Below are 10014 nucleotides of genomic sequence, written 5' to 3'. Positions count from 1 at the left end.
CGTTGTTTCAATTAGTTTTTGGTAAAACGAATTTTTTCATATATATATTTTTTTTTATCTGAATGTAAATAAACAAATAATATTCAAGTCTGTGGACGCACAAATTACCATTGTTTTGCCTACAATTCGGGTATATTCTGCGCATGCAAATGAAACGGATGACTCGAAAGAGTCATACCACCCATGTCCATGTGTATAGACTTAGTGAATATTGTGTCTTAAACGAGATAAAAAGCAAAGTGTAATAGTACTTACAACTATATAACGTGGTTTTAAGATATTCGTTATATACACGGACGAGAAATAAAAAACATGTAATATCACGTCACTGGCTCACAGAAGATTTTAACATAATGATATTATATTTTAAATTATAAATATTCCATGATGGCTGAGTGAATTAAATATGTATGCAAATCAGTAAAGCACTTACCTATATAGTCAATAGAAATTAATTATAAAAGTTTATTTCAAAGCCTATACTAAATCTTTGAGTACCTAATAATACTATCCATTATTTTGTGCTCCTGCAATGTTTACCGCAAGCTATGCTGCAAATGAGCCCCTTGCACGCATGGATTATGAGGATTTCCAATGTTGGCCCACATCTTTCACACAACTTTACACACATGTCATATACATTTTCTTATATTTTCTTATATTCAAAACTATATATTACTATATACTATAGCGAAGGAAAAATAATCAATAATGGAGTTCTAAAATATACAGTTTTATATCTAATATTATACGACATAATCCGTGTCATAGAACTAGGAAAAATAAAATAAAATATCACGAGGAGATGATAAGTAAAATCCTGATATTCAAGGGTAAAACTGGAGTATATAACTTGGTTATTTTAAATTCCTCAACGGTGGATAGGGTTCACAATAATTATATTGTGTAATTAAAAAAAAAAATGTATACTTTTCTTGAGTCAAACAAAAGTGTATTATTACTATTATTATTGGAATATATAAATATAAATGGTATATCATTATCTTGTAGCCAGGCGTCGGCCTATCTTCTCGTATACTATAATTAAAATAAAATAAGCTTCCCTATGCGACATCACTAATGTACATCAACCTCCTTCGAGAGCACACACGATGCAGTTGTAGTACCTACACTCGGTAACGTAGTCCCTGTCCGGGTGACACTGAGTGACGTAACGTGCTATAATAATAAATACAGCAGGACTCGACGGGGTCGGGCATAAGGGTAGAACACGATTGCGTACGTTTGGCCTTTTTGGCAACACTAATTCAAAGACCATAGTCGATGATTTCGATGGTAGTAGGTAGCCTATAGGTACTTAGTAATTTGATACTACACGTGCATCATCGCTGTCAAACACAATTTATTATTTTATTTTATTAATGTAGATATTAAATTGCAGCAGTCGTAAGCACAACTCTATACGCAAAAAATACTAGATAAATATTTATAAGTGGTACGAGTGGCGATGATCGACAGTTTTATTTTATTACATAAAATATATTAAACACAAGTACCTGCATTATATATAATCGGAAATGTCGTATCCGGATGTGCATCAAAAAACTGCCTACGTTTTTATTTAATAATATTATAATATGTAATAATATTTTATGTACCTATTATAGCTGCATTCAGTGGCGTTCGCAGGGGGGGGAGGGGCTAACGATCTGACCCCTCCCCCCCATTGTCCGTATTATTGTTTTTTGTTCACATATTTACCTCGATTTAATATAGTTTCTTAAATCGTGTGTTTACCTATCTATTGCAAACAATGCAAACCATATTGTCCTAAACTGGCTAAACTCCTAAGGTTTATATATAATATTTTTATACATTCCATAATCAGTAGTCACGATTAAAGATGCTACAGTCCATGTATAGATCTATAATCTATGATAACAATTCAACTGATTTTAGCAACACTATATCCGTCTATCCAAGCATCGTTATTCCGATGCACTAGTGAATCTGTTAAACCTGTAACTACTGAGTAATTATTTATTTTCAAGTTCCCCCCTTTGACAAATCCTGCGTACGCCACTGGTTTCATCGAATTCGTGTCGGAATTATTCGTATTTTTTTTTTCAATAAGTAAATTAGTATTGTCAATAATCTGTGTTGTTGTGGCTAAACTAAATAAAAAAAAATATGTAGGCAGCGAAGACTGAGAGTAACGCAATGTGGTGTATGTTTTAACAAACTTTAACGTTTTCAAAATTCTTATATATAGAGCAATAAATCTGTGGGTATATATCATATAGGTATCTAGTGCATTCATCATGAATTAAGTATTTACAAACTAGGAACGCGATCGAATTCGGTTTGTGATCGCACTGAAATAATAAAGAGTATGCCGCACAAAAAAGTTAAATAATAAAACTTTTTGAAAATGGCCATTATTATATTATAGGTACATAACTAAATAAGATTATATTATACTATAAATAATATAATATCTACCTAGTTAGGTATATTCTGTCGTCGATCAATAACTTCATTAATCGAAAATGCCATAGATAAAACATATTATATTTCATTTTCTCCATAACGATTCCCTCTCAATAAAAACAAAAATAAAAATAAAAATAAAAATTGAAAAAATATATTATAGGTATGTTGTATGTACCTACTAGATATTACGGCCATGATGCACGTACATACGAATAAACTATAATGCCATATATTATAATATATACTTATTATTTAGTCATGGTCTACCTATACCTACCTATACTTTTATTATTTAATATTATGCTCAACGTATACTTATCAGCAGTGGCGGACCGGGGCCACTGTGCTACCACAGATTATATCAATTTTATATAATCTGTGGTGCTACTGTGCATTTGCACAGTGGGCCGGTGTCATATTATATTCATCGGGCAGGTACAAAATATCCCAACGTTTATTGAATTAAAAATATTTTTGAAACAGATAATTGTATATTTGTATACAATTTTGATTCCCGAGTATTACGTAATATGTTAGTTTATGGGTGTATATATATATATATATATATATATATATATATATTTCATATGAAATATAGGATAATAATATTATATCGCTGTGCTATCAGCGATCAACTGCCGCTGGGAATACCGGAAAACATATTCTTAAAATAGTTTATAGTTATTACAATATTAAGTCTATATAATAGCCTAGACACTATCACTATAACAGTAGGCTAATTTTCGATACGAATTACGAATTGTTTTCTTATTCCCACGATTTTGATTGCGTCGTGTACTCGCACATCTAAGATCGTATATGAAATTATTTGCCAATTATATTCAGTGTAGATGTGTAGAATTAAATATTTAATTAATATTGCTATAATTTAATACGTATTAAATTATGGAAAAAAACCAAAAGGCGGAGCTGAAAAGCTTCGTTTAAAAAAAAAAAATGATCAATTTGAAAGCTGTTGCCAATGACCCAAAACAAAAAAAAAATTACATCTGGATCTGATCTGTCTATCAAAGTATTCGTTGGTAAGTATAAAGAATTTAGTATACTATAGATACATATTTCAAGCTACTGATTCATTAATTATGTTTATTATACATTACAATATTATATATTTTAAAAATGAATTGCAGATTAAATAATATTAAATAATCTGTAAATTAAAATATTTAAGAGGTTAACTGGATTCATTTTTCTTTCAATATTATTAGTACTTGCACTTAATTACTTTTTTATATTAGTTGTATTCTCAATATTTAGATGATTGTGTAACACAATACAAACTACAAAGTTGCTCAGTTGAAACTGCAGAGAACAATCCTTTGGCGAGTTAACTTTTTAAATTATATATTTTCACTAGATAAGTATTCTTGTTAGGTATGATCTACCTAATACTTATTAAGTTGTGTTTGTAGTATTATTTATTAGTTAACGTTTTTGCTACCTATTTTAATATTAAATATTTATTATGATTGTTCAGATGTGTTCAACTGCTAAAGAACAAACCGAGCAAAGTAGTGTATCCGGTTCGTTTTCGTTACCTGAGGTTGAGGAACATAAAATATTCATTGGTAAGTACCTATAAAGAATTTAGTATACTATGGGTAGTAGGTATATTTCAATCTACTGATTCATTAATTATTTTATTATACATTACAATATCATATATTTTAATAATGAATTGTAGATTAAATAATATTTATTAATCTGTAAATTAAAATGTTTAACGGGTTAATTGGATTAATTTAAATGTAAAATTAATTTTAAATGTATAATGATGATGATGAAGATGATACGTTTCAAGATAATGAAGAATTTTTTCTAGACTGGGATAAAAATGATAAAATAGATTCAGAAATTAAAAGTAAAATATATTAATATAGACTGTTTTTATATTTAGTTATATATTATGTTTAGTAAAAAAAATGCTTGTCTTTTTTATAGGATGTGGAAAATCAAAAACTACCAATAATAATCATAATACAAAATCATGCTTAATATGTCTACAAAAATTAATATATATCAATTAAATATGTTTTCACCTGCATATTGTAATTTGTATGCTGCAGTTGAATTTGTTATAACACTCTCTGTTACACAGGTCACAGGTTAATTGTGAAAGAGCATTCAGCAAGCTTAAAATAATTAAAAATCGTTTACACTCTTCATTAAATCAAGACCATCTTGAAGCATTCATGCAAATGTCTATAGAAAAAGATATATTAGATGCTATTGATTTCAAAGAAATACTAACTATAATAAAAATTATTATCATTGATGAACCAGATGTTATCGGTGTAAAAACCAAAGTGTATCCATATAAATATATAATATTATTTATTTTAAATATTATAATATCAATGTTATAATTATATATAAATGTTATTTGTTAACAAATAGTTATTTTACTATTGCACTATTTATATTATAGATGCTACAGATGTATTTTAAGTATGAACTGTTAAGTTAAATATAATATGTTAATTTGTTTAGGAGTAATTTTTTTTTATTTCTATAAACAATGTTAAAATACATAATATTATTAAATAGTGATTTAAAAACTCTTATTATAAATTATTTTTGGGAACATCTGTAAAAAAAAAAATTAATTTTATAATGTATATAGGTATATTATATTTTAAAGAAAATTAAACTTAAATCACAATATCCAAATATATAAATATATTTTATTTAATTGGTTAATTTAAAAACTAAAAAATATGAAGAGGTAAAATTTTTTTGAACTCTAGGTGTTGATGTACGGTAGGGCTGATTTTATTTTTGGAAAACAGTGGGCCTATTGGGTCCCAAACCGCCCTTGCTTATCAGCTATGTAGGTACTTGACGGAATGGAAAATTATTGCGTGCAGAGCATCAATAGGTACCTTGCATTATAATATTTATAGACTACCTATATCCTATACATATAAGCACTGGGAAAGCACTATAGAGGAAATATGTCTGTCTAGTGGGGTTTTTTTTGTTTTGTTTTCGAAACGTACCTATTGGGTAGGTAAGTTTTCGAAACGGAAAAACAAACATTTATCCCAACTGTATAATATAATATTGCCTGCTGGCTTATTTTCGCGTCGGAAACTTTTTTTGAACAATGACAGTTTTTAAAGTCGTTCCAAAACGGTCATCATTATTCGCAGAAACCCAAAGAAAAACTTTTCATTCGAATACAATAGTTATATATCTCTGTTCATGTTATGATTATAATAATAATATGACGTTTTAATTTCTTCTTAGATGTAAATAATGCGTTAACTTAAAAAACTTTTTCGACGTCTATACGTGAAAAAAACTGAAGTGGAAGTACCTATATAATAGGAGGTACATGCGATGACTTTGTATAATATTATAACCGTTTCGTTTTTAAGGTTTTGCAGTTATATAATTACGAAAAAAAAGTTTTTTCACATTGTAAGACGTTATTATAACATAATTATCGGTTGGGTTGCGTTTAATAAGCTGTTTGATTATTATTTTTTATATACGTTAAACAAAAAAACTTTAAAGAAACTCATTATACGTGTATATAAATATACGAATATGGACAATGAACATATCACACATCCAGGTCTTAATGAACAATGGAAATAATGATATAATAATATACAATATTAATGAAATGTATAATACCATAAATTGGCCACTCGGGAATAAGAGACAATGAATTAGCCGATGAACAAGCCTCTATAGCCATTAACAATAACGAAACCTTACTAATAAACCAAATGCCATATGCTGACTAAAAAAAATGCATAAACGAATATACTATAAATAAATGGCAAAGACTCTGGAACTTACAAAACACTAAATTAAACGAAATTAAAAGAGACATCCGCCGGTAGACGAACCCAAAACTCACCCGGGAAGAGGAGACGGTTCTTAACCGACTTCGCATAGGACACACCAGAATCAAACCATAGTTTCCTTATGGCAAAAGAGGACCTCCCTATTTGTCAAACCTGTGGTATTGCATTAACAATAAAACACATAATAGCCGACTGCATAATCCACAACCAAGAACGAGCTGAACATAAGATATCATACAACCTCGACTCCACACTCGGACCTATTCATGAAAAAAACCTAGACATAATTAATTTTTTAAGAAAAACAAAATTGTTGAATCTTATAAAAAAATAATGTTTTGCCCTAATTAAATAATTTACCATTGTATCAGTACATATTATATTATATTATTATTGTAAATAAGTGTAACTAATGGCCTTTGCTGTCGATGTTAATACAGTCAACTCGCGATATAACGAAATTCGATATAATGAAAATCTCGATATAACGAATAAAACTACCGGTCCCTTGAAAATATCGCGGTATAACGATGTATAGCATTACGAATTTCGATGTAACGAACTTTCGATATAACGAATTTTTTTCTCGGTCCCTTGAATTTCGTTTTATCACGAGTTGACTTTAATAAAAAAAAAAAAAAAATTATACACAATAATATGCATATACAAAATGTTACTGCTGCAGTAACTCAATAATATGATATTCAGTGCGAAGTGTTATTTCCACACGCTGTTCTATGGGTCTTAACACAAATTAACTTTTAAATCAGTTATAGCATTACCCATATATATATATATATATATATATATATATATGTAGATTGTAGATTCAAAATCAATGGATTTACTCTCAAAATAACAATAATACAATGTGTGACTTGACACTTGCTATGTTTTTACAATAGGCAGTGGTATTAAAAGAAAAAATGCACACCACACTTATGTATTGCATCCCACAAGCGATGTCACTGATAACATTTACTTGTATTTTAATAACAATGTAGGTACGTGGTTCGTATAACCGTTCGCATTATTATACATTACATTCGAGGGCGCTGCTTTAGCAACCTTAAGTAGGGTTGCTAAATTTTTGTTCGGTTCAAACTTTTCTTCTACCGTTCCATAGGGGCGGCAGTAGAATTCATGCAGGAGCGTCATTAAAATTTGTATACGATTTATAAAATAAATTTACTAAAAACCTAGCACTATACAATGTTAGGAGTTCTTCGGATGCCTCTGGTTCGTTTAAACTATTACAATTATCAAAACACATTTTTTTTTTTTTTTTGATTACGATAATAATTCATAGATTATTCTGTGGCTTTGATATATATATATATATATATATATAGCTATAGCGAACATGACGTTATGCTCAGGGAACGAAAGTATATGTAGAGACTAGAAACAAATTAAAGCTGCAGTAGAAAATGATCGGAATATACGCGTATACTAAGAACGCTTATTAATAACAATTGAAGCGGAAGAACATAATATTATAGTTTAGTTGTTGAATCTAAGAGTTTGATTTAAGTTTTTATAGCTTCCGTTTTACAAATATTATCACCAAACGGAGATATTAGTACCAATGAGTTATGTGTACTGTATTTATATAGCATTTGCGTCTTCTAAAGAAATAAAAATGAATTCGACTAATGTATTTTTCGAGTTACATAACTGAAACAAACATTAAAAACTCTTCAAGGGACAAGTAAAAAATTATATTTATAAAGACTCGAATGTACCTAAAACAGTGTTTTTAAATGAAATATTTATGCATTCACCGCGGTAGAGCATAAAATGTATCGTCATTCCTCTCTCCGTCGTATTTTCATTTTGTAAAAAAAATTAAAGATCGTTCCTCTAACCAGTGTCGTCGTTGGCTACACAAATATTCAAACTGCCTCGCTGCAGCTGGTATATGTTATGCACGTTTTTCTACACCTAGTATGGGATTTGGAAAAACGAAGTTTTTATACATATATATACACAAAAGATGCCTCTTGGGACTTGTATACAGGGCTGGTCTTTCCGGACCCGACGTCGGTCTTTGCGGAAGTCAACGAAGATGTGTTTTCGTGAGGATTATTATTATTGTTGTATACAGACAGTGACTGATGTGACAGTAATCGGTCTGTCGACACGCAGGACTTACCCCTCGAGTATAATTCGACGCAGGCACACACATGCACATATATATGTACGTCGTGTTGCTCTCACACTCTGCAGCGTATCGGTCGTAAAGTTTATGTACATCACGAAATATATATATGTATATATTATTATCATAAGTCACGTGGTCTTGTTACGGAAGATTTTGCGTATTTTTTTTTCACGTCGGTCTCCAAGATCGATTTTGTACACAAACATTTGTGATTTTCGAACCTTTACATACCTATATCGTTTAATTATCTACAGACATCTACAGATTGGCGTATCTTTTAAATATTTTAAACCGTGGATGAAACTTAAATCAGCATATTATTGTTGTTGTTTGAATAATATCTCTTGTCGTCGAATTTGCACGCACTTATGGACTTATTATTAAACGCACGTCAAGAGGATGAGGATGCGAATTATTATAACATAATATAGAAAGAATCATGTGGCGTAACTTTGTGTGTGTTAATAAATCGGGTTAACGTTGAAATTTGTCGTTTTGCTGCAATATTAATAATAGATACGCGCGAGTAGAGTGACGACTGTGACTGTTTGTATCTTGTAGAGAACATCAAAAATATTATTATTATTATTATTAAACATAAACATCAAGAGCACTTTAGCTCTTTTCAAACATTTTATTACAATATTATATATTTGTTGTCAGATGTCACTGTGTACATGTGTAAAATATCTAATTATTGTCTTGGCTCGACATCATTCTACTGTTGGTCGTATCAGATAAAATTTGGCTCAGTTGTTTGCCCTAAATAATATATTATAATATAGGTAGGTACACTGTACACATCAATGCATCATAAGAGTACATTTCAATGGTGCAGACGTTTTAGTCGTTTTACTATAAAAACTGAGTTGCAGGTATTAAACTAAGAAGATCACGGGTATATATAAGTGCCTATAAAATAATTCTGTGTCTTTAGGAGGGGTAAATACACAAGTATAAAATTAGGTACGTGAGGATTTATGTCATGTCAAAAAAAAAAAAAAAACAAAGTCAAATGAAATCCGTATGTATCTGTAACACGTGGTAATTAAGTTGTAGCCAACACTGTACACAATCATCTCATGACTGGATGGTTATACTTGTTGAAGAAAATTCAAATATATGACGCTGAACAACAAAACATTATGAACATTGTCCAAAAGTCGACATATTTTTAATATTATTACCCATTTACCCTAACGCCACAACCCAGAGATCCTCGAAATCGGCACTGCGTCGGCGTTGGATATTTTTTAAAATTTTAAATACAATATAATATAATATTGTATGCATTGCATTGAACACGTCTTGCTGGTGAAAAACGTCATATTGTTTATAGTGGTCGTCGATGGCTGATCGTCTTTGTTCACATTATTATTGTTATATTCGGCCGCGACGACAACGAAATAAATCATCAGATATTATGTTATAATATACTTATGTATAGCTTTCGTGGTCCATGTATATAATATTATGTATATATATATACACGTACATACCCATTGCACATAATAAACTATACATAGATATATAGTCTGAGCGTGCAGTGATGTATTA

The 10014-nt window shown here is 29.8% G+C and overlaps 1 protein-coding gene across 2 annotated transcripts; it reads left to right on the top strand.

The window, feature by feature from the left end:
* Nucleotides 1–4840, top strand: LOC149056759 (uncharacterized). 2 transcript variants are annotated; one of them, XM_089221875.1, is made up of 5 exons: nucleotides 1–3497; nucleotides 3733–3797; nucleotides 3953–4043; nucleotides 4262–4336; nucleotides 4417–4840. In XM_089221875.1, the coding sequence occupies exons 1-5, from the start codon at nucleotides 3437–3439 to the stop codon at nucleotides 4500–4502; spliced, it is 378 nt and encodes a 125-aa protein (XP_089078001.1). In that variant the 5' UTR covers nucleotides 1–3436; the 3' UTR covers nucleotides 4503–4840. The 2 variants fall into 2 exon arrangements, with proteins under 2 accessions (XP_089078001.1, XP_089078002.1); XM_089221876.1 differs by lacking the exon at nucleotides 4262–4336 and having other exon boundaries at nucleotides 4574–4840.
* Nucleotides 4841–10014: the final 5174 nt, after the last annotated feature.

Source organism: Diuraphis noxia, unplaced genomic scaffold (assembly GCF_037042655.1).
Source record: "Diuraphis noxia isolate RWA-SAM2 unplaced genomic scaffold, SU_Dnox_SAM2 contig0003, whole genome shotgun sequence".
Lineage (NCBI taxonomy): Eukaryota > Metazoa > Arthropoda > Insecta > Hemiptera > Aphididae > Diuraphis > Diuraphis noxia.
The sequence above is the reverse complement of the archived record's forward strand: the minus strand, read 5'-3'. Positions and strand labels throughout refer to the sequence as shown.

What these genes read in the sequence shown, in the direction of transcription:
- LOC149056759 (XM_089221875.1), top strand. Translation starts at nt 3,437, where the DNA reads ATGACCCAAAACAAAAAAAAAATTACATCTGGATCTGATCTGTCTATC. An exon ending in CTGCAGAGAACAATCCTTTG is followed by an intron (nt 3,798 to 3,952) that starts GCGAGTTAACTT and finishes ATGATTGTTCAG; the next exon opens with ATGTGTTCAACTGCTAAAGA. An exon ending in GGAACATAAAATATTCATTG is followed by an intron (nt 4,044 to 4,261) that starts GTAAGTACCTAT and finishes ATGATGATGAAG; the next exon opens with ATGATACGTTTCAAGATAAT.